Raw genomic sequence first — 25,275 nt, 5'->3', positions numbered from 1 at the left:
TTATATTTCAGTTGATAATCGCCTTTTAGAATTGTGTTTGACAACTTGTTTGTATTTCTGAATCGATCGAATTTGCGCTCTATCCCTGTTTATAACAGGGACGATTAATAATGTTGGTTAGATATGTCTATTTTATATGTGGTAATCGCAGGGAAACAAGATTTTATGTATGTGAAATGGAAACCGCATAATTATACGCTGTATATAAATTTTTTTAATAACTAAAAATACTAAGGTGCGCTAATCGAATTAGCGCTCGCTAAACGCTAACGCATCCACAGACTAACATACACGCATTAGCAATTAGCGCACACTAATTGGTGAGGGCCTTAGTGGAGGACAGAACTATTAATGAAACAATAAAAGATAAAATAAAGGAATTTATTTATTCATTTTTATGATTGGGAAGCACTGTGTTTTGAGACTTTGTGGATCTGCTTCTTCAACATCTTACAATCAGAGATTTAAGCCACTTTAAGTGATTCTCTAAAGTTGTCACAGTCTTATCTTTGTCCAATTTTACCTATCCAGTTAAGGGCTGTATATATCAAGATATGGCCCAGCATTGAATAAATGGGCATAAGGCCCATGGCAGCCAAGAAAAATGCGCAGTGCCGGCTGAATATTTATCCCCAAATTTTCAACATGTGTCAGAGGGCACACACCGCTCTACTAGGATGGGGCTTATTTTCCTGGATCCATTTGGGGGGGCAGGTCCTCTTTAGTTTGCAGACAGAGGGGCATGGTGCTAATTTAAAAAAAAAATAATTGTAAAAATGTAAAAATGTCATTAGGGCAAAACAAGGATGGAAACGGGGGAATACAACCCAGAGAGATAGCAAAATGGGCAAGAAGCTGCGGGTGGCGCATTGCAAAATCACTCACTTCCTCTTGTGTCTTGTTGCAGTCACCTGACCAGGTTGAGCACGGCTGCCAAAGTCATTTTCAGATTTGATGGAAACAGACTTGGAAGACATGAGTGCCAAGGTAAATTTAGAATAGTAAAGGGAAAAGAACTAAGGTATAATATTTCCTGATAGTACTTGTTTTCGGTCTGGCCTCCTTCTACTTCCCCCCACCCCCTTCCAGTTATTCCGGATAGGCTAAATATCTTAATTGACCAGGGTTTCCTGATCCAGAGAGCTTCCATATAATGTCATCTGCTGGGGTAATAAAAGATATCACTGCCTGTAGCAATTCTATTTTCTTGAGGGATAACACAGAGCTGGATCTCTTTAAGCAATAGAGAATGGATTTCAGCTAGACCAGGGGTGTCAAAGTCCCTCCTTGAGGGCCGCAATCCAGTCGGGTTTTCAGGATTTCCCCAATGAATATGCATGCACTGCTTTCATTGTATGTTAATAGATCTCATGCATATTCATTGGGGAAATCCTGAAAACCCGACTGGATTGCGGCCCTCGAGGAGGGACTTTGACATCCCTGAGCTAAACCCTAAAGAAACAGGTGGGGATGTACACACCACTGTACATTGATGATAATGTTAAGTATGATATGCCCCTTACCCAGAGAGCTTATAGTTAATGTAGCTACCTGAGACAGTGGGAAATGAAGCGATTAGCCCCTGAATCTCAAGGAGTGTTAATTTTCACTGGTTCTCAGCCCATCGCTTTAACCACTAAGCCAAGGTTTCTCAAACTCTCTGTCGCAATGACCCCAGAGGCTTGTCTTCTATGATGCTGCTGCCCCAAGCCCTCGTACATTGTCGCAGCCAATGCTGTTGTCATCCCCCAACTTCTCTGGGGTCCGTGCAGGCCTGTTACAGTCCAGGCTTGGCATAAACATAACGTCCAAGGCAAGACAAATGATGGACTGCATCCGTAGGGGTTTTGTCAGCAGAAAGCCTGAAGTCATAATGCCACTGTACAGATCCATGGTGAGACCTCATCTGGAGTATTGTGTTCAATTCTGGAGACCACACTACCGGAAAGATGTGTTGAGAGTTGAGTCGGTTCAGCGAATGGCTACCAGGATGGTCTTGGGGCTCAGGGATCTCACGTATGAAGAAAGGTTAAAAAAACTGCGGATGTACTCACTGGAGGAGCGAAGAGAGAGGGGGGACATGATTGAGACCTTTAAATATATCACGGGGCGTATAGAGGTGAAAGATGATATCTTCAGTCTTACAGGGCCCACGGTAACCAGAGGACACTCGCTGAAAATCAGGGGAGGGAAATTTCAAGGTGATGCTAGAAAGTACTTCTTCACCGAAAGGGTGGTCGATCATTGGAACGAGCTGCCTCAGCAGGTGATTGAGGCCAACAGCGTGTCAGATTTTAAGAGAAAATGGGATATTCATGTGGGATCTATAGGGGAGTAAGAATCAGGGAGTGGGTCATTGGTATGGGGAGACTCGATGGGCTATGGCCCTTTTCTGCTGTCAATTTCTATGTTTCTATGTTTCTAACATGTAACCTTGTAGATCTATGCGGTTTACAAAAGATTACATCAACTTACAACTGAATGATCATCATGGAATTTAATTACCCAAAAATCTAGAGAATAAACTAGTCAGTGATGGCTTTGATTTTTGCATGCCCAGGTCTTGACCCCAAATATAAGGTTTTGTAACCTCATTTGGAATCACGATTTAGGGCTGGATTCTCTATTATCACTGGTAAAATCCAACAGGTCGCTGTATCGGACATAAATCTAACAATTTGGAAAAAACGAGCCATTTTGAACCTCATATTTAAATGAGGTTTGTGGAGGATTGCAAAATTTATAGGTGATGGCAATCGGCACATGCGCAGAATAATCCACAGAAAGAGGCGTAAATGTATGCATGTGCCAGGAAAATCTACGCCGTAGGGCACGCATATCATAGGCGTGCCTTATTGGTGTGCAATATGGGCACATGTCATAAGCGCACATCACATGTGGCTGTAGCCATTAGGTGCTTGTGTCACAAAAGAGATAAAAGCCCAGCGCTTTTAAGGCAGTTTCCTTTTCGCGTCGACTTCTCCCTCCTGTAGTTTAAGTACATTGGCTGAAAAGGCTATGTTGGTGGGTCAGTCGTAGGCGTGCCAGTGCTATCGGGTGGAGCAAAGGGGAGGAGAAGTGCAATCGGCTTTCAACGAGCACATATAAGACACACCTTTGGTGTATCTCATTACCCAAGATGGCCGCACTTGCCTGATGCTCTGAGAGACCCGTGGGAAGAACTTTTCCTTTGCTTCTCTTCTCCGTTGTGGGGAGAGATTTTTCTTTGTTGCCATGCCAAAGCGCTGCAGCAGAAGCACTGCCTGAGCCTCATGGCGCCCCGAGTCCACCCTGCTAGGCACAATTGATAGCTTTCTCTAGAGATTGAATCAGGAGACATTAGCCAGGCTGCCTGCTTGAGACACCTGCAGGGAGCGGTAGAGAGTTAGATCTCTTGGGCTCTGATACTACACTTAGCCCCGACATCAGAACTCTTCTTCCTCAGCCGCCGACTCCTAGTTCCTTAACGCTGGGGAGGAAAACCCTGTTGGTGAGGATCCCTTCACAGAAAGCTCAGAGGTCAACTTCACAGGAATGCACTCATACCCCTGGAGTGTGGGGGCGAGACGATGGAAGATTCAGCTTTAATTCCAGCTACTGAGCAGGAACAGAACTCGTATGGTACTCCATTTGCTGAAATGCAGAAGGGTGAGCAGTCCGCAATTAGGCAATTACATTTTTCTTTTGATAAATTCTCGGAAGTAACCCTTGATTTACTGTGAGGCTTGGTTGCGTATTTGGGTAAAACCTTATGTCCTCAGCTTCAAAGTCTAGGCAGGCGAATAGTCAAAAATTTAGTGGATATTTCAAAGATTTTGGAAACTTCTGATAAAAGAGAGAGCCGAATCATCTACACTTGTGGCATTACTGCCGGATAAAAATCACTTCAGATGCGGCAGAGGAAAGGCCCTGCTGGGGCTGGCCACAGGCAGCCTGTTTACACTGCTGTTGCTGCTGCTGCTTCGGGTAAGTGAGGGTGGTCAAAGAGGCCAGACCCTCATGGAGGAAGGGAGAGCTGACTCGGGAGGGAGGGAGGGACAGGGGGGGAGGTGGACCAGTGTGTGTGTGTGGGGGGGGGGGGACGGTCCAGCAGAGGGAGGGAAAGTGACCCTGATCAGAAAGGAGGGTAGGAAGAGAGGAACAGATGCTGGTCCTACAATTGAGGGTGGGGGGATGATAGAGAGAGGAAGAGAGCAAGGTTGGAAGGCAAACAAAACTATTTTTAGAGTAACTCTCAAGCAACCAGAAACTAGTGGGTCCTTTTATCAAGCTGCGCTAGCAGGGTTAGCGTGTCGGACATTTCATCACACGCTAACCCCCGCGGCTGGCTAAAAAAACTAACGCCTGCTCAATGCAGGCGTTAGCGGCTAGCGCGGCAGGCAGTTTAACGCGCGGTATTACACGTGTTAAACCCCTACCGCGGCTTGATAAAAGGACCCCTAGGTATCCGGCATCCACCAGTTCCCATGGGTGCCGGATAACTGAGAGTCTACTGTATTATTTATGTGAATAGTGTGTTTATAAGCATTTTTTATCATGAACCACAGCCAGATACATGCACCTGAGACGTGCTTTTCACAGTACTGGCACCCCCAGACCAGCTGGTCATTTTTGGTCATTAAAAGCCAGTGCTTTGTTTAGAGAATAAACCGGTGATGATAGGGAATCGCTCGGAGTGCTCATTTAAATATTAATGACCCCATTTTGCTACCATTATAATATTAATTACCTCATTGTACTACATTTGCATGGCAGAGTCAAAGCAAGCTAGGAAGCTCCGAAACACCCACGGTGAGCCATTCTGATAACCAGGCGGTAAAATTCTGGCCCACTAAACTGGCTGGAACCGGTTTAGTGACCATCATTAAAGGCATGGTAAGTTTTGAAAATTGAACTAAGCCACTTCCTGTCCTTATGGTATGAAACTCTAAGGTGTAAGACTCGGGCAGTAGCAAAGCCACTCCTGTTATTTTGGGTGGGCCTTCCCAAACTGCTCCCTGCCACATAATTTATCCTGCATCTTGCCACCTCTTCTTCTGTCCCTGGATCTGGCATTTGCCACTATCCTCCCTTGCCCGCAGCTTTGAAACCTCCCCCTCCCCCCCCCAGCAATGTTCATCCGCTACTTGCCCTGATTCCACAGGCTTCCTTCTATGTCGTGCCAGAGAAAAATACAGGAAGTGACATCAGTGAGGGTGGAACATACAGAGGAAAGTCTATGGGGTCGTTGCAGGAAGTCAGTGCGTGTTTAGAAAAAGGTGTGTGTGGGGGGGAGGGGGGTGTTGCCGAGCTGTGAGCTAGCGAGTTGGGGTATTTTCAAAAGTATTCCTCTCCTGTTTCTACTTTTTTCTTTATTTAATGTCGTAAGTCGCTTCTTTTTTGCTCCACTAACGCGGCCAGTGTTTTGCAATGTTTGTTGTATAACTTCTGCTTCAGGGTATATTCCCATGGAAAAAAGCTAGCAATTTGAAAGCATACACAAAGTTTGGATAAAAGTCGTTCTATTGAGAAATTACCCTGAGGCAGCGATTATACAATGAACACCATGAAACGCTGGTCGCGTTGGTGGAGAAAAAAAGAAGCAACTTAAGACATTCAATATAGAAAAAAGGAGAAATGGGAGAAGAGTAATTTCAAAAATACTGAGCATACAGCTAAATGAAAGGAAAGCGTTTAAGATAAGTACAATACCTCCAGTTTCTCCCTTATTCGACGGTTTTTCTTGTATGTAAGTGTCGCCAAATCAGTGTAATATAGAAATCAAAGAACTCTGATATTTGTGGGAATGAAGGAGATTTGATATACAACCTTCCTGAAATAAGATTGATAAATTGGATATATAAAATAAAAGAAAGAAAGAAAAGAAAAAGAAATTATATAATTAAGTACGAGCTAAACACGGCTATTTTAAAGAGGAAGGAAGGTGGTTTTTGCCAATGATTAAATCAAGAGTTTTGTGAGTGACCACATACAGATGCCAGATGGTGCTTTTTGCTTTAGATCCGAGGCTTTTTTCCCTACCTATTAAATAGAAAAATATACCAGTAGAAGAATACAATAAATTTATATAAAAAAGACCCCATTAGAGATTATCATATTTATTTATTTGACGCCACTATTACAAAATAGTGGATAGAAAGAGTGTTTCTGTATAAATTACATGCCCAATTTGCCTGGAACAGAAAAGCAATCGTATCTTTTGTTTAAAATGATAGACATATTGTCAAACGCTTGATGGGAGGTGCCGGGGGAGGAGTGGGGGAGAGCCCTTTAACTTTACTGGAATTATGGTGCAAAATCTACTCCTCCCCATCTTAGTGTGGTGATTCTCAAAACATCAAACTGCATGTTTATTAAATCAGTTGTATCCCCTTTTTCTTTTCTTTCTATTTGAAAATAGTTTTCTATTTTGGGGAGTAAAAGTTGCTTCCTTGTATTTGGCCATGCCCCCAGCTTTTGAAAATCTCTTTCTAGGTTTGTTTGTTTTTTTGTGGTGTTTAAACTGTACATATGTGGCAGGAATGCTTTCAGAAGGTTCCACCTTCTTTTCCTTAGTGAAAATACAGTAAAACCTTGGTTTGCAAGTAACTTGGTTTGCAAGACAAGCAAAACATTTGATTAAATTTTAACTTGATATACAAGCAATGTCTTGCAATAGAAGTACATACATCATCACAACTGAGCCGACGGTTCTTTTCTCTCTGACGCTGTGGGAGTGTATTGACTATTCTAAATGAGCGAGATCTTGCAATACAAGTACTATAGTATTTTGTATTGAAGTTTTTGGGTTATGGAACAAATCGTCTGAGTTTCCATTATTTCCTATGGGAAAATTCGCTTTGATATACGAGTGCTTTGGATTACAAGCATGCTTCAGGTTTTACTGTACTTTATTACAATAGTTACTCATTCTTTCCTTCTGGCTCTGCCATCATGGTTTGCTGGTTCCACAGAGGTGGTGCTGTGACACCCTAGTGATTGCTAACTGCCAAAGTGGCTACTCACTTTGTCTGCATAGAATTAAGGATGGACCAGTTTAAGATCGAGAAAGACTATCTTTAGTGCAAACTGTGTAATTTTTGACTTAAAATGATTTTATTTCTTACTTAGGAGTCTATTCCATTGGACCGCCAAAACCAGTATTCCCTTCCAGAATTGCAAATGACACCAGAGTGTCTGCAACAGGAACTTGAGAACTGCAAGGTACTTCTAACTCCTGAAGGTTGTAAGCTCACCTCATTCCTGCCCAGTTCCCAGCTTTCTTCAGACCATTTCCCGTAATGATGCCACCACATTCTGACCCCGGCACATTTTAAAAAACTTTTTCCTTCATTTTTCCAGGACAGGTGGGGTGTAATGAGTTCCATTCCGACTAAAGTTCCTTGTGATCCTGAACAAGTCACTTAACCCTCTGTTCCCCCAGTTCAAAACTTAAATTATGAGCCCATTGGGGACAGAGAAAATTCCTGCAAAAATATATGCAAACTGCTTTGGTTGTACCACAGAAAAAGTGGTATATTAAATCCATGACCCCTTCCTCTGGCTAGAAGTGATGAGTCAATGCTGGGTTTTCTCCTTTTTTAGGGAAATTAAAATTACAAGTCCCAGCATGCAATGCCGATAAAGCTAGGGCTGCATCAGCCTGCCCCTGACATGTATAGCGGAGTGGAGGAGGGAGGGTACAGTGTCAGCATATCCACACTGAAATGCATGACAGTTATGCATATTAGAACAGTGTTTCTCAAGTCAGTCCTGGATTACCCCCTTGCCAGTGACATTATCAGAATATCCACAATAAATATGCATAAGATTGATTTGCATATACTACTTCCCAGATTGAAGTTTAAGACTGACTGTGATGGCTGAAAGCCACCTGCCAAATCAGCTAAAAATATCTCAGTCTTATAACTAAAAGCCACAGGCTCTCTGGGTTTCAAATTCTGTCATTAAACGTGTCTCAATAGGTTGTGTCCACTGACATTTTATTCTCTTCCCCTAGGCCAAATATGAAGAGTTTCAAAAAGATAAAAGTGAGCTGGAGAACGCTAGAATGGAGGCAGAAAAAGCAACGAAAGAGCTGAAGGATCGCGCGTGCCGGCTGACGATGAGAATTGAAGGAGACAGGCAGGAAAATGAGAACCTGGAACTGACTCACCAGGTCTGTTTCCTTCTCCTTCAGGGCAAAGCTGAGCTCTTTAGGACAGTATCCACCCAGTGGTATCCCTGCTTTTATTTTCCTCTTTTTAAACAAGCCATGTCTGTTTGCAGAGTTCATTATAACTTATCAAGCCTATCCAATATCTGTCCTCAAGAGCTGAAAAGGCCAGATTTTCAGGATGTCCCTAATGTAGAGGCATTTAATTTTCAAAAGGGCAACTATGATAAAATGAGGAAAATGGTTAAAAAAAAAGCTAAAAGGATCAGTTGCAAAGGTTAGGACTATAAACCAGGCATGGATGTTATTTAAAAATGCCATTGTGGAAGCCCAGACCAGATGTATTCCACGTATCAGCAAAGCTGGAAAGAAGAGGCAACTAGAGCCAGCATGGTTAAAAGGTGATGTGAAAGAGGTTATTAGAGCCAAAAAAATCCTTTAAAGAATGGAAAAAGGATCTGAATGAAGAAAATAAGAAGAGGCACAAGCACTGGCAAGCTAGATGCAAAGCATTGATAAAGACAGCTAAGAAAGAATATGAAGAGAAACTTGCAAAAGAGGCAAAAACTCATAACAAATTTTTTTTAAGTACATCAGAAGCAGAAAACCTGTGAGGGAATCTGTGGGGACCGTTGGATGATGAAGGAGCAAAAGAGGCGCTCAGGGAGAACAAGGCCAAAGTGAAAAAATTGAATGAATTCTTTGCTTCAGTCTTTACGGAAGAAGATGTAAGAGATATACCTGAATCGGAAATGGTTTTCAAGGGTGATGATGTGGAAGAACTGAAAGAAATCTCTGTGAATCTGGAAGATGTACTAAGCCAAATTGACAAGTTAAAAAGTGATAAATCACCTGGACCGGATGGTATACATCCCAGGGTACTAAAAGAACTCAAACATGAAATTGCTGACCTGCTGTTAGTGATCTGTAACCTGTTGCTAAAATCATCTGTAGTACCTGAAGATTGGAGGGTGGCCAATGTTACGCCGATTTTTATAAAGGGCTCCAGGGGAGATCTGGGAAATTACAAACTGGTAAGCTTCACTTCAGTGCTGGGCAAAATGGTGGAAACAATGATAAAAAATAAAATTGTGGAACACATAGACAAACATGAATTAATGAGACAAAGTCAGCATGGGTTCAGTCGAGGAAGAAGGTGAGCCAGTTAATGTAGTGTATCTCAGAAAGCTTTTTTTTTTTTTTTTAATCTTTATTCATTTTTAAAACTTTCAACAAGTGTAACCTAAGATACAATCATTTTATACTTTTAACATCACTTAATTTACCATCAAAGTTTAACTCGCATCAAATATCCCTCCCCCCTTATATCTAACAATTGTACTTAAGCATAATAAATCATAAAATATTCCCTCCCCCCCCTCCCCACCCTGGACGTGTATGAACAAAGGGAGATAATAATATTCATTCTGTACAATATTTTGTTAATGGCTCCCAAACATCCCTAAATTTCTTAAAATGCCCCTGCTGTATGGTATCTCGGAAAGCTTTTGATAAAGTTCCTTATGAGAGGCTCCTGAGAAAATTAAAGAGTCATGGGATAGGAGGCAAAGTTCAGTTGTGGATTAGGAATTGGTTATTGGATAAAAACAGGGTAGGGTTAAATGGTAATTTTTCTCAATGGAGGGCGTGCCGCAGGGAGTGGAGTGCCTCAGGGGTCTGTACTGGGACTGGTGCTATTTAACTTATTTATAAATGATCTGGAAATTGAAATGATGAGTGAGGTGATTAAATTTTCAGATGACACTAAACTGTTCAAAGTTGTTAAAATGCATGCAGATTATGTAAAATTGCAGGCGGACCTTAGGTAATTGGAAGACTGGGTGTCCAAGTCACAGACGAAATTTAATGTGGACAAATGCAAAGTGATGCACATTGGGAAGAATAACCTGAATCACATTTACCGGATGCTAGGGTCCACCTTGGGGGTTAGCACCCAAGAAAGGATCTGGGTATCAACATAGACAATATGATGAAACCTTTTGCCCAATGTGCAGCGGCGGCCAAAAAAGCAAACAGGATGCAAAAGGGATGGTTAACAAGACTAAGAATGTTATAATGCCCCTGTATCGCTCCATGGTGCAACCTCATCTGGAGTATTGCGTTCAATTCTGGTTTCCTTATCTCAAGAAAGATATAGGCCTCCTTTTACGAAACTGCGATAGCAGTTTCTAGCGCAGGGAGCCACGCTGAATGGCCCGCATTGCTCCCGACGCTCTTTGAGTTCCTATGAGTGTCGGGAGCAGTGTGAGCCATTCAGTGCAGCTCCCCGCGCTAGAAACTACTATCGCAGTTTTGTAAAAGAGGGGGATAGTGGCACTAGAAAAGGTTTAAAGAAGAGTGACCAAGATGGTAAAGGGGATGGAACTCCTCTCGTATGAGGAAAGACTAAAATGGTTAGGGCCCTTCAGCTTGGAAAAGAGACGGCTGAGGGGAGATAGGATTGAAGTCTACAAAATCCTGAGTGGAGTAGAACCGGTACAAGTGGAATGATTTTTCACTCCGTCAAAAATTACAAAGACTAGGGGGACACTCGATGAAGTTACAAGGAAATACATTTAAAACCAATAGGAGTAAATATTTTTTCACTCAGAGAATAGTTAAACTTTGGAACGTGTTGCCAGAAGTTGTGGTAAGAGTGGATCGCATAACTGGTTTTAAGAAAGATTTGGACAATTTCCTGGAGGAAATTCCTGTTAATGAGACTGACATGGAGGAAGCCACTGCTTGCCCTGGATTGGTAGCATGGAATGTTGTTTCTCTTTGGGTTTTTGCCAGGTACTAGTGACCTGGATTGGCCACCGTGAGAACGGGCTTATTGGGCTTGATGGACCATTGGCTATTCTTATGTTCTTAATGTGCATGAGAGCAATTTGTATGCTCCCTACTTCATGTTATGCAAATCTCTCTTATGTATATTCATTAGTGCACTCCTGAGAATCTGGTTGGTTTACAGCCCTCAAGGACTGAATTTGGACAAATGACACTCCAGCAGGGCTGGCTTTAGAGGATGGCATCCAGAAGAGTTGTTCTGGGCTCCTATGCCACAGCAGGCACAAAGGCTGCCTCAATCTAAAGGAGACTTAACCTGAAGGTGAGCTTTGGGGTCTCCTCCCAAGTTTTTGCATGTCTAACACCAGTTGCACATCCCAGGTCGTTTTTTTAAACCAGGAAATTTCCAGCTCAAAAAGTTCCAGGGCTATGAGTATTCCTTCATTACTAAATAGGGATTCCCCCTACCCCCCCCCCCCCCCACACATCATATCTTACCAACTTACTTTGGACCAGTAATTAAATTGACCGTCCTTTGCTATGGGCTACCTTACAGAACTCTGCAGTTGTGGGCCCTAAATTCAACCAACAGGTATTAGCGCTGTATAATTACAAAGACTACCCCCCTTCCTTCCAAAGCCTGGGAGAGCTGCTGTCACAGCACGTCTAGCCCTGGCTTAACTGGGGGAGCAAAGACCTGAGCTGGGAATTAAACCCAGGTCCTCTGCATGGTACTGCACACCTAAACCTCTGGGCAAGCTTGTCACTTAGGTTGAAAGGTAATATGACATCCTGGAAAACATTTGTGTGGTGTGCATATAGTACTCTTGAAAGAGAAGGAGAGGGGAGAAGGAGAGAGACATTGAATCCAGGAACAGAAGGGAGTGATGGAGAGATGCTGGACAATTGGAAAGAGGGAAGATAGCGAGAGAAATGCTGGACCATGGAGGGTGAGGTCAAGAGAGAAGGGACAGGCTACAAGGATGGAGAAGGAAGAAAGGGGGAGCAGATGCTGGGCTAGAAGAATGGTGGGACCCTGTGAAAGAGGCCAGGAGGGAAGAGGTGACAAGGAAATGGATGAGATGATAGTGATTACAGAGTGTAGAACTGTGATAATGGGGAATAGGTTGAAGATGAAAGGATATGGAGGGCTGAGGAAAAAATTAGATGGGGAATGGAAGAAAAAGGGATGCTAAAATATGTCAGAAGCAGGTATAGTGAGGGAATTGATAGAAGAGAGGAGAAAAGACAAATGGACAGCAGCTGCTTGAAAGAAAATTAGCAGACAGGAAAGCAGAAAAGAAAAACTGGAATCAACATGATGGAAAAATAAAATGTCTAGACAAAAAACCCCATTTTATTTTGAGCGTATTAAATGGAATATGGATAATAATTAGCAAAAACATTGTTTAGATTGACAAATTTGCATAATTTTGCAACATTTTCCTCCTTAACAAAGCCGCACTAGAGTTTTTAGCGCCAACCGCCGCGGTAATAGCTCTGAAACTCATAGAAATTCTATGAGCGTCAGAATTGTTTCCAAGGCAACCAGTGCTAAAAATACTAGTGGCTTTGTAAAGGAGGGGGTTTGTGCACAGAATTATGACTTTTTTTTTTTTTTTTGCATAGTATTCCTCCAGGAGTAATATAGAACTTCAGACTTCTCAAACAGCTGCAGCAGCCAACATGCACAAAATAGGAACATGCCTGTTTCTTGGTTTTGCTGCATCCTCTTAGGTTTCCCTGGGGCTTTTTTTTGGGGGGGGGGTTTCTTTGTGTTCTAAGGTTTGTCACTTTCATTCTCACCACTGACGCCTAGTGGCCACAGTTGGGCCCCATGGTTGCAGGGTTCCAGCTCTGGACCATTGCTGCAATGATTGACAGTATGTTGGGGTGTGGAATATTAAAAAAAAAAAAAAAAAAGAGAAACAAAATCCTCAGATAGTAACAAATTGAAGGCTTAGATGCTATTCTAACTGAACTGGAAGCAGAAAGGAGCAAAAGGATGTCATCAGGTTAAACGAAAACACCAAATATTCAGTCATCTGGCAGCTCTGCATCCATATCCCATACAAGGTATGTCCCCAATGGGCCAACATCTATCCTGTTTTTGGTTACAGGTTATGTTGGACGAAGCAGAGGATGAAACTGCAAAACTGCAGAAGATGAAGCAAGATCTAGAGGCACAGCTGCAAGAGGCAGCAGAAAGAAAGAGAGTGCTGGAGGAAGAGAGGAAGGTAAAGGAGGAAAAGGGCCCTGGGATAGGGAGGAGCAAGATTTTACAACCCAGAAGTGAAGGCTAGTTCTCTGTTTTGCAGTACATACCGATTTGATTAGTAGATGTAAAACGAACTCAAAAATAAAATGAAAGCAGCATTCGGACACCCCTGCAAAGAACTGAACTGCAGGTTGTGATGCCTATTTCTGCAGTGACCTAAGAAATATTTGGGCGTAACTGTACAAGTTCAGAACTGGCTCTATCTCCAATGATATGAATCCATAGATAGGGTTACCATATGGCTCCAGAAAAAGGAGGACAGATTGAGACATCCGGGTTTTACTTCCATTGCTTTCAATAGAAGTTAAGCCCAGATGTCTCAATCCGTCCTCCTTTTTCTGGAGCCATATGATAACCCTATCCATAGGGAATCTCTAGAGCAGCACTTCTGGTCCTTTCCCAGAGGCACACTTAGCCAATCAGGGAAACTTTCATAGAAAGAATGTCATATATTTGAGACTCAATCTCAAGCATATTAAATATGGTAATCCTGAAATCCTGACTGGTCAAGGCAGGAAAGATGCAAGAGAAATAGGTGTCCCTGGCAAACCTTTAGTCTTGTACTCCCTGCCACCCCCCCCCCCCCACACACACACACAATAAACTTTAAGGCCTCTAGACCCCTGAGATTTGAAACTTAAAACAACCGTGATCACCCAACATCTCCTTTTCCAAAATAATTTAAGTACTGTAAATGGGTTCTGAAACTGCTCTTTAGCGCCCCCAGAGGTTGCTGTGCTAAGTAACTACAGTATCTGTCTAGTGGTTAACTCAGGCTTCCTAGGGACTCCACAGATTTTTGGGTTTTCAGGATATCCAATGGACACGCAAGAGAGAGTTTTGCATATACTGGATCTCCAGTGAGTACATATTTGTCATGCATGTTCATTATATGGATCTAGATTGGGCAGGAACACTTTCAGGATTGGAATGGGAACCACTGATCCACAGATGTTACCATACAGGAGATTTTTCCTCCAATACGAGGGATCTCTACCCAGTTCAGAACACACCCAACTGGTCGGGCTTTTAGGAGATCCTTGATGAATATGCATCATGGGATGATTTTTCCAATATGCATGCAGGCTACTAAAATGGTACGTGGTCTTCATCATAAGGCGTATGGGGACAGACTTAATGATCTCAATCTGTATACTTTGGAGGAAAGGCGGGAGAAGGGAGATATGATAGAGACGTTTAAAAACCTACATAATGTAAATGTGCATGAGTCGAGTCTCTTTAATTTGAAAGGAAACTCTGCAATGGGAGGGCATAGGATGAAGTTAAGAGGTGATAGGCTCCGGAGTAATCTGAGAAAATCCTTTTTTACAGAAAGGGTGGTAGTTGTATGGAACAATCTCCCAGAAGAGCTGGGACAGAGACTGTGTCTGAATTCAAAAGGGCCTGGGATAGGTACGTGGGATCTTTTGGAGAGAGAATGAGATAATAGTTACTGCGGATGGGCAGACTAGATGGGTCATATGGCCTTTATCTGCCATCATGTTTCTATGTTTCACTCCCTCTATTGTGTGTAGAATGTTCTCATGCATATTCTGAAAAGCAGATTGGTTGGGTGTGTCCTGGGCTGGGATGAGAAGCGGTGCTCCAAGGATGATATCTCTTCAGCAGTAAGACTGCTCCATGCACCCACCGCCCTTCCATGGGAATATGGAAGTTTATGATGGAGGAATCAGTGTGGGTGACTTCAGATACTGATCATAAACACCGGTTTTCAGATCTCTTGCAGACCTGAGAGACGAATGGTTTTCAAGGGGCACATTCAAGACGCGGAGCTTCCAGACGGCATCACTGTCAAACCCAGGATTCAGCTCCCGATTTCCGGGGGATGTGCACTGATCACATTTGATGAGGCAGAGGGTAAGAAATGCAGGCTTAAGAACATAAGATTTGCCGCTGCTGGGTCAGACCAGTGGTCCATCGTGCCCAGCAGTCTGCTCATGCGGCAGCCCTTAAGTCAAAGACCAGTGCCCTATTTGAGTCTAGCCTTACTTGCATATGTTCTGTTCCAGTACACATTCCCTTTTGAGTTACATGCCATGCTTTATAGAATATCATGCAGCCAGCACAAGTTTTAATGGGTGCTGATTAATGTCAATAATTGGTTGTTTGTCAATTAATCTGAGTGTGCATCTTAGAAGCACGCCAGAATTTTGGTATGGAAATCTAGGTGGCAGGAGTTAGCGACTTCCTTTACTGAGTTAATGTCTCGTCCATTTCTGCCTCTCTTTAAGTGGCTCAGAATATCATCGAGATGAGAGACCATGATGTTCCACTGGAAGAGTGTCACCTACGGGTGAAGGCCTGGCCTGTGCATTTGCTCATGCCCTCGGCTATAGAGGTATGTTTGCCCAACCAGAATGAGATTTTTGGAAGGATTTTGTAGTGTTATTTTAATTAAATTTTTTACAAAAATATATAACAAACTTGCATCACCAACTGGCGTATGTAATCACAAAATCCCAAACCTATCCCCTAAAGATAAACCAAAAGAGGACCTTGACTCTTTTTTAGCCCTCTAATAACAGTACCTTATTCCACCCCCGCCCCCCCTCCGCCATCCCAAAGGAGCAGTGATACTCTGAAATAACAAATGCATAATTCAGGCATCAGTTCACAGTGAGTTCAAGATTAAGCTCTACCCTTTGGACTGTGCCTCTCAAACTGTGTGCTGTGGTACAATGGTGTGCCCTGAAGAGATTCTGGGTGTGCCCCAAGAAAATTCTCTTCATAAGTGTACACTAGAATAGATGATGTATACGTTGTGTACGCAAGACTCTGTCAATGTTATGAGCGTCTGCGCGCGTAAGGATAGAGCCGCCCAGACAATTAAATTTTTTTGTTGGTTTTGCAATTTTATCACTTCAACTGTAATGTGCCGTGAAAAACCTTTGCTCCGTTTAGTGTACCGGAGCTAAAAAATAGTTTGAGAGACACTGCCTTTGGGGCTTAAAGATTATATATATATATATATATGAGTCGCAGACCAGAGGAAAATGCTTCTTAACATGTCAAAGAATGTCCAGCATCCTTACCGTCCAAAACTGCTAAGTCCTGAAACCGATTCCTCCACCGCCAGTAGCTGGGAGATTCTGCAGAAGTCCAATATTGCAAAATGCATTTCTTTGCAAGAAGGCACATTTTCCGACACAATAATCTTTCCTTTGGTTATCCTTCAAAGCTCCAGGTAGATTCAACAACTGAAGCACATTTGGAAGAAGTTTGTGCACTAAAAGTGATTCTTCCGGCTGGTTCGCTGTTATGAAGTACTGAGGATGGGAAAGTGAAATGGCGTCATTCTGCTGGCCAACGTGTGATGCAGAACAAATTGAATTGTACTGCCGCAAAGGCGAAGCTTTTCCACCTTCCCAATTCTTTAAAGAAAAATAATGGAACATAAGATTAGACAATACAAAGCATCCAGGAAAGCTTTAAAAACAGAGGTTATTCCTTATATAGGGGAAGAGGGGGGTCAGGAAATTCCTCCCCCTCTCCCTTTTTACAAAGCCATGCTAGCGGCTGCTGCTGCAGTAATTGCCCCAAAGCTCATAGAGATTTTGTCGCACGGCAGCTGGCTAGTGTGACTTTGTGAAAAGGGGGAGGGTTTAAGTTTAGAGGAAAACAAAGGACTATCCCCCCTTTTTAGGAAGCAACATTGGCTTTTTTTTATGTGGAGCATCGGTGCTAATATCACTGCAGCTGGTGATTAAAAAAAGGCCTAGCGCGACTTAGTAAAAGGGGAGGTTTAATAGTTTAGGGGGATACGAAAGGCTACAATAGTTAAGATTGAGCTAGAATTATGTATTCGTAGAGGGCTTTTATTGATTTTAAAGTAGTCATTGTACGTACACTGCATAATACTGGTGGCAGTCAGCAAAACACGATCACTGGCTCAATATCAGCCCCTCAAGGGCACTGGTTCTTAAACCTGTCCTGGGGGACCCCCAGCCAGTCGGTTTTTGAAGATATCCCTAATGAATATGCATGAGTGAGATCTGCCTATAAAGTATGTGACAGGCATGCAAATTTTGCTCATGCATATTCATTAGGGATATCTTCAGAAACCTGACAGGCTGGGGGGTCCCCCAGGACAGGTTTAAGAACCACTGATTTACTACGTTGTAGATGGTTTAATACAGGGGTGTCAAAGTCCCTCCTCGAGGGCCGCAATCCAGTCGGGTTTTTAGGATTTCCCCAATGAATATGCATGAGATCTATTAGCATACAATGAAAGCAGTGCATGCAAATAGATCTCATGAATATTCATTGGGGAAATCCTGAAAACCCGACTGGATTGCAGCCCTCAAGGAGGGACTTTGACACCCCTGGTTTAATACATTGGATTATTACTTTCTCCTGGTGTTTCCATAGGAGTTTGTAATCTTTTTAGTCTTTGCTGGACCCTCTAGAGCTCTTCCCATAGGAGGGGAAATAATAATAATAATAGCTTTATTTATATCCCGTCATACCTTTCAGTTCAAGACGGTTTACAACAGGGGTCTCAAAGTCCCTCCTTGAGGGCCGCAATCCAGTTGGGTTTTCAGGATTTCCCCAATGAATATGCATGATATCTATGTGCATGCACTGCTTTCAATGCATATTCATTGGGGAAATCCTGAAAACCCGACTGGATTGCGGCCCTCAAGGAGGGACTTTGAGATCACTGGTTTACAATGAGAGAGACGGCATGAATGCAGCTAACTTAGGTCATGAGCATGAAGTAGGAGGAAACAGACAAGCGTGTAACGTACTTGTATACAACAGGAGCACGCCGGAAAACGTAGAGGAAAAACGATTAAGGAAGTTAAACAAATTTATCAAATAAATGTATAACTCGGTGCCCTAATGCTGAGGATACTTCAGTAGTGCTTCTCTTTTTAAAACTAGGCCTTGCACAGTTTAAAGTTCAGGAGCTTGGGACAGAGGATCACAATCTGTTTCCTTACAAACCGTATAAATTAGTAGGCAGATTCTTCTTAAAGATTACTAAACTCTTCCAAAAAGAGTATTAATGAATTAATTTTATCTATTTAAGAAATGTCTAACCCATTTATCCTAAGCAGTTTATAAAATACAAACATAATCGTAATTGGACATACGTTATGCTGTGTTTTGTTTTAATTTTTGTATCTAAAATTCATCTCAACCAGTACTATAATCCAATCGGCTAAAAGCCTCCACAAACAGAATTGTTTTCAATACCGTCTTAAATTAAATTATAGCTTTTTTGTGTAGTGGTTTTATTGGGTTGGTTTTTTTTGTTTCTTTACTGAGAATTGGTGTAAATCCCCCCAAATTCAGATACAAAACACACAGAAGTAAAATGGTGAATAAAGCTTCTGTTGATTTTGATGAAAAGTTGCATTGGAGGATGTCCTGCTGTACCAGGGACCTCTAGCATCTGCCTTTGAGTACCTGAAGTGTTAGAGTTCTTGGGTTGGCTGGGCTTCCTTGCTGCATCTGTTTTCAAGTCTCTTGTTTTGCCTCCAATTTCCAGATGCAGATGAAACTCTGTAACAGGAGGATCCTGGTCTCCAACATCCCGGCCTCTGAGAGAACGGACCTGCTTTTGGACAAACTGGAACTCTTCTTCTCCAAGCGCAAGAACGGCGGTGGAGAGGTGGAGGAACGAGAGTTCCTACCCGACACGGGGAACGCAGTTCTCACCTTTCTGGACAATGGAGGTGGGGGAGCCAACACAAACCCAGCCCTTTCCATTTCTAAGTCATGTCTCACCGGAGTCTTTATGGCGTCTGAGTCCCTTGCCCTTACTGGTGTACCATAGACGGGGAACTCTCAGATATTGCTTACTAGTCTTCTGTAAGACTGGCTAGTGGTAAGGTGGCTCCAGTGTAGACTACGACTTCTGTGTGGTACTTACTGATTTTACTTCTTGAGACAGGAAAATGCTGCCTTTGTCCAAAAACATTCCCTGTTTTCTTGCCAGTGTAGAGATTCTCAAACCCGCCCTTGAGGACCTCCAACCAGTCTAGACAAAACCCACATAGGAACACCTACAGGACTGGGAGGGAACCACCGATCCAGAGATGTAGCCATACAGGAGGTCCTATAACGAAGGGGTTCTCAACCCAGTCTTCAGGGCACAACTAGCCAGTCAGGCTTTCAGGATATCGACAATAAATTTGCATGCACTGCTTCTGTATGTAAATTTATCTCATGCATAATCATGATGGATAGCAACAATAACAAATCATTGTTCCATTATAGTAGAAAAATCTGAAACAAAGAGTGGAACTGATGTTCTGGATCATTCCAAATTTATGGTGGATGCCTGTCCGAGGGGGGGCATCATTCCACATGTGGCATGGCAGGTGAAGGGAGGAAGACAGGAGTTTTGGTCTTCACCCCTTCTCTGGGGGGATTAGAATCCATACAAAATGTTTCCTAGGCCAGAAATTTTGGCTGGAGTCAGAAAATGGGAGAGTTTGTGTTCCCAGCAAAGTGCAGCTTCGTGCTGGCGGACAAACCCCAGCAGGCACCACGGGAAGTCCTGTCAGGTCCCTCCAGGCAACCTGGGCAGTACTTCACTTCCGAATTCATACATATGATGTATGAAGCTTTTTTTAAGCTACAGAAGCCACCTCTTGTCTGGATTACTGCAATGTGCTTCTTGCGGGTCTTCCACTAAGCCATATCTCTCCTCTTCTTCGGTCTGTTCACAATGCTGCTGTGTGCCTCGTATTCAACCAGGATCATTATATGCACATTACTTCTCTCCTCAGGTTGCTTCACTGGCTCCCTGTCCATCTCTGCATATGATTCAAACTCCTCTTACTGATGTTCAAATGTACTCGCTCTGTAGCTCCTCAGTATCTCTCCTCTCATTAGAACATAAGAATTGCCGTACTGGGACGGACCAAAGGTTCATCAAGTCCAGTTGCCAACCCAGGTCCCAAGTATCTGGCAGAAACCCAAAGAGTAGCAACATTCCAGAGCTGAGATTGTGATGTCATAATGCCTCATTCCACCAATGCCTAAGAGCCAACCTCATCAATGATGTCACAATGGTTTGATTGTTCTATAATTGGCTCACATAAGAATTGCCGTACTGAGACAGACCGAAGGTCCTTCAAGCCCAGTATCTCTGTTTTTAAGTAGTAAAACAGATTTTATACTGGTTATCCTAGAAATTATAAGATCAGAAAAAGCAATGCATTTGTTGGTGGATTCAGCATATTATAGGGCCGATTCTCCAAATGGCGTCCGGGAAGGGGTAAAACGCAGACTTCACGGACCTCGCGGATCTAAAACCGCATGTCCTTAAAAATCCGAGGTCCGCACCACTTTTGAGGTCCGTGCCACTTTTAGTCTCTGGCTCTGACAGAGCTCTATGACAATTTAACTCTGAAGGATCCTAGCATAGGGAGGGAAAAGCATTAGGATCCATCGGAGTTAAATTGTCATAGAGCTCTGTCAGAGCTAGAGACTAAAAGTGGCACGGACCTCAAAAGTGGCGCGGACCTCGGATTTTTAAGGATGTGACATGCAGTTCAGGTCCGCGAGGGAGCCGGGGGCCTGAGCTGAGCTGCAGGGAAAGCGAAGGCGGACTTGTCAATGCACGGACCTTGGATTTTTAAGGACGTGCGGTTTTAGATCCGCAAGGCCTGTGAGGTCCGCGTTTTACCCCTTCTCACAGTGTCCTGATTGTAGGCGGTGGTACATGTCCTACTGCCTTCTCACCAGCTAATTAGGACGCACGTTTCTAAAAAAAAAAAAAGAAAACGTTTGAGGATGGACGCCTACATTTTAAGTGTGTGTAGTGCTTCAACTCCCTCTACTCTCCCCTGGGAACTCCATTCAGCAGGTACCCTTCTCTACTGCCAGCTCTTATCTCTGTCCCTTCTACCTTGCTACGCTGCATGCCTGAAACAACCTGCCTGGCTCATTACGGCAAGCTCCGTCTCTGGCGGTATTCAAATCCAGACTGAAAACCCGCATATTTGAAGCTGCGTTTAAATCCTAACCCTGCCAACGTATCTGTCTGTCATCCCCTCCCACCTCTTCAGCCTCCTCCAATTCCCTTCTTGAGCACCAAGTTCAGACCCCCCCCTTTGTCCTATCAGATTCCATCTCATCAGCCCTCTCCCCCTCTAATTCCCTACCCCTTTTGTCCTGTGTGTCTGTCATAATTAGATTGTAAGCTCTTCTGAGCTGGGACTGTCTCTTACATGTACAATGTGCAGCACTGTGTGCGCCTAGTAGCACATCTTCTCTCTGATAGTGGCCCATCCAGGTCATAAGCAAAAAACCCCACTGGGAATCCCAGAGAACAAATTTGGGAATTTTTGAGCCAGTGAGGGGCTGTGAAAGGAAGTTTTACAATATATATTTACATAAGTACATAAGCATTGTTATACTGGGACAGACTGAAGGTTGATCAAGCCCAGTATCCTGTTTACAGCAGTGGCCAATCAGGTCACAAGTATCTGGCAAGATCTCAAAAGAATAGAAAAGATTTCATGCTGCTTATCCCAGGAATAAGCAGTGGATTTTCTGAAGTCCATCTTAATAATGGTTTATGGCCTTTTCTTTTGGGAACTTGTTCAAACTTTTTTTTGTTTTTTTTAATCCTGCTAAGCTAACTGCTTTTATCACATTCTCTGGCAACGAATTCCAGAGCTTAATTACACACTGAGTGAAGAAATATGTTTTCAGATTAGTTTTAAATGTACTACTTTAGTAGATTCATAACATGAAATCTTACAATACCGATTCACATCACTCACAAGCAGTAGACAAAAAAGTAGCAGGGCTGGTTAACCAAGAAATAACCCGATTAAAGTGTGATTATTGCAGGTAACCACCTTGGGTGAATCTCCTGCTGGGTACAAAATGTAGGTTTCTTGCTCATTGAGAAATTTAGGGGGAGGAAGGGGACTCTGGTGTCATTTGTTAGAGAGTTGTCTGATTCTTGATTATGAATTCATTGTGTTGTCTCTCCACAGTGGCGACAGAGCTGGTGAAGACAGGCTCCTTCAGTGTTCTGCTGTCAAACGGCAAAACCCATCTACTGAAAGCCACATCCTATGTAGATGGGGAGATCAAAGATTTAAAGGTACATCTTTGCATGAGCATGCTGGTCTTGGAATGTGGGGGTGGGGGTCATTCTAGGGTCTGTGTTTCTTGGACATATCTCAAGATTTAAGAGCCACACGCTTACATAGTCTCTCGGAGACGGTCTGGGATTGATTCTAAATACGGTACCTAAGTGTTCCTTACTTGTAGGTGCCGATCTGTGTGTCTGTCAGTCAATTGCTAGGCATCGCTAGGTATCATTGAGGTAGGCGCTAGTATATTAGACCAGGTGCCTAACTTGCATGCCTAGTAATGTCTGCCCGTAACCACATCTACTTTTCAGGTGGGCATTCTAGGCACCATGTGGATATCCAGGCACAACCTTAATTACTTATTTTAAAAATCAATTTTTAATTGGGGTTTAACAGCTTGGCATGCCATTCAACCAATTAAAAACCAATTTAGTTGTGTGTATGGATTTTGTTAGGCGTCGCTAGGGTGCCTAAGTTAGGCACCATTTATGGAATCAGATCGTGTGTGTGTGTGGGGTTGTGTTTGGTGGGGGAGGGAGGGGGAGATCAGGCCCCAGTGCGCTCCCTTCCCTTTCTTACTTCTCCAGTGTAAGCAGCATGCCCCCATTGGTGCTGGCTCGCCCTTTGACGTCCCTTTCTAGGCGCAGGTCCTGGAAGTGACATCGGAGAAAGCGCCGATGCGGGCAGCAATCTTCTGCTGGGGAAGGCAAGGGGTGAGCAGAGGAGGAGGAGGAGTGCGGCACCTTTAGGAAGACCGGGGCAGGGGTGGACTGCCCTTCCCCCCCTTACTATGTCACTGAGATCAGGGGATTGAGAGGGAAGGAGCATCTGGTGTGAATTTTGAATCTCTCTTTATCCGCAGTGTGTATGTGTCGGTGCCCCTGCCGCAGGCGCTGCTTTCAGAATCGCAGTTCCCAAAGACCCTAGGCGCCGGATCTAGAGGTTTTTAAACCTACTGCTGCCCTCTTCCTGGGTTTGACCATCCCTAGGTGTGCCATGCGCTTAGTCATTCTTAAGCCCCGTCTACTGTCCTCCTCACACCAGTTCTGTTATTTCCTCTCCTCTCCCCCATCATCTGCAGTTCAGAACATCCACCTGTAGGAGGAGTGTGCTGCTAACCGGAATCCCTGATGTCATGGACAAGGAGCCGCTGCAAGACCTGCTGGAGATTTACTTTCAGAAGGCCAGCAATGGTGGTGGTGAGGTGGAGGCTCTCTCTTATGTGCCGGTGGGGAGCCACGCCGTTGCCTTCTTTGAAGAGGACACTGGCTCTAACAGCAGTGCCAGTGGGGGGCTCTAGAAAGGATGGGACTGCCTTGGTCTGACTTGAGCCTCCTGATTTTACAAACAATCCTTCCCAAGCCAGCTGCTCATCTTCATGAGAGATTCTCACAGAGAGCTCTGATGGAGATCTGCTGTTCAGCTGTCTGTGCTGTATTCAGACTTCACTTTCTGTTTTGTGCGAGTTAAATTTCAATTCTATCTTGCCACATCACTGATGTTAGCATTCGAGGTGCACCAGATCTCCTGTTCCAATTTATGGCCCTTGCAGCTGCATTTACAAAAGAAGGGCACTGCATTTCCTTTTTTGTTTGTTTCCTGTTAAATGCAATTAGACCTAGCAGTTTTTGATTTTGGTTCCTACTGTTATCCCAATTACATTCTCCTGGAGTGGATGGTGCTGTTTTAGGTGGTTCCTGAGGTTCTTTTGAACCTTATCCTCTTCATGATGGAAAATAATTCAGGGGGATCCCCTGAGGTTCTCCACTCTCATCCATTTTTCTCATGGCATTTGTGAGCTCCATGGGGATAGGTTATGAAACCCATTGGAATCTTATATTCTATTTATACAGATGCTATTCTGATATTTTTCCACGGAGCTTGACCATACAAGGACTATTATGTCTTATTCATGTAGTAGCAGCTGTTTTAAGCAGAAATGTTTTAAGATTGAACCAGGAACAAAGTAGCATCTTATGGTGAGGTGGCAACCAGGTCCTTCAAGGTTGCTCCCCCCCCAAATGCAGAGAACCATAATGCTAGACTCCCATCTTCAAACAGAAGCCCAGGTAGAAATGATGGTCCTCAGGACGTTGTCAGATTTTATCTCGTTTAAAGGTAGCCCAGATAAACAGCATCACACAGAATGTAGCTGCTAAAATGATTTGGGGGAGGGGCAAGGACTGTGACATCACTACACCTTGTCAAGTATCTCTTCATTGGCTGCCTGTTTATTTAAACTTATGTTGATTGACATTATGATGAATGGATTGACTCCTGTTTGTTTGAATCATTTTATTAATTCGAACCTATAATAAGACACTTTGAAACGTACATTCAGCCTAGTTTGACTGCTTCGAAGGATCTTAACCCTGCCCTTGTTTTTTTTTACAAAAACGTGCAAGGATTTAATCGCCAGCCGGCACGCTGAATAGAATTCCTATGAGCGTCGGCACAGTGCGCTGGCTGGCGCTAAACACCTCTTGTGCGGTTTTCTAAAGGTGGGGGAGGGGGTGCAAGTTGTGTCACAAGACAGAACTGTTACAAGCCATAGGCCCACTGTCTGGACTATTCTTCCTCCTGCTTCCTAAAGTATTTTTGAAAGCCTTTCTTGGTCCTTTTTTAGGTTTTTAAACAATTGGTAGAGGCTTTTTATATATTGGAAATTTTATTGTGATGAGAGGGCGATGAGGTCTTGTTTTGCTTAGAGATTTTTTGTAGATGTTATCATATGACATTTGGATTGTCGTCCACTTTGAACATAAATGCTCTGCAAATCGATACATTTAAGAAAAATATTTTGGCCTCGGTGGCTGGGGTATAGAACGGCACTGGAACAAATTTTTCCCCATCCCGTCCCTGTGAGCTTTATCGCTGTCCCATTCCCGTAAGCTCTGCCTTAACCCTCGAACATTTATGATTTGAAAATGTTTGAGGTTTGTGCAGATGAGGACAGAGCTTACAGG

The 25,275-nt window shown here is 43.4% G+C and overlaps 1 protein-coding gene across 2 annotated transcripts in view; it reads left to right on the top strand.

Moving 5' to 3' along the window:
• Nucleotides 1-24,643, top strand: part of IFI35 (interferon induced protein 35) — a 28,413-nt gene extending 3,770 nt beyond the window's left edge. The window contains exons 2-11 of one of the 2 annotated variants that reach the window (XM_033918794.1): nucleotides 908-987; nucleotides 4,756-4,875; nucleotides 7,111-7,203; nucleotides 8,000-8,158; nucleotides 13,066-13,182; nucleotides 14,960-15,101; nucleotides 15,476-15,582; nucleotides 18,739-18,925; nucleotides 22,208-22,317; nucleotides 23,391-24,643. In XM_033918794.1, coding sequence (XP_033774685.1) covers nucleotides 955-987; nucleotides 4,756-4,875; nucleotides 7,111-7,203; nucleotides 8,000-8,158; nucleotides 13,066-13,182; nucleotides 14,960-15,101; nucleotides 15,476-15,582; nucleotides 18,739-18,925; nucleotides 22,208-22,317; nucleotides 23,391-23,609 — 1,287 coding nt within the window. In that variant the 5' untranslated portion in view covers nucleotides 908-954 and the 3' untranslated portion in view covers nucleotides 23,610-24,643. Of the gene's footprint in view, nucleotides 1-907; nucleotides 988-4,755; nucleotides 4,876-7,110; nucleotides 7,204-7,999; nucleotides 8,159-13,065; nucleotides 13,183-14,959; nucleotides 15,102-15,475; nucleotides 15,583-18,738; nucleotides 18,926-22,207; nucleotides 22,318-23,390 lie in introns of those variants that run through there. The other variant, XM_033918795.1, reaches the window with a different exon arrangement.
• The last annotated feature ends 632 nt before the right edge of the window (nucleotides 24,644-25,275 follow it).

Source organism: Geotrypetes seraphini, chromosome 13 (genome assembly GCF_902459505.1).
Source record: "Geotrypetes seraphini chromosome 13, aGeoSer1.1, whole genome shotgun sequence".
In the NCBI taxonomy this organism is placed as follows: domain Eukaryota; kingdom Metazoa; phylum Chordata; class Amphibia; order Gymnophiona; family Dermophiidae; genus Geotrypetes; species Geotrypetes seraphini.
Note: the sequence above shows the minus strand (reverse complement) of the source record. Positions and strands in the feature narration are given on the sequence as shown.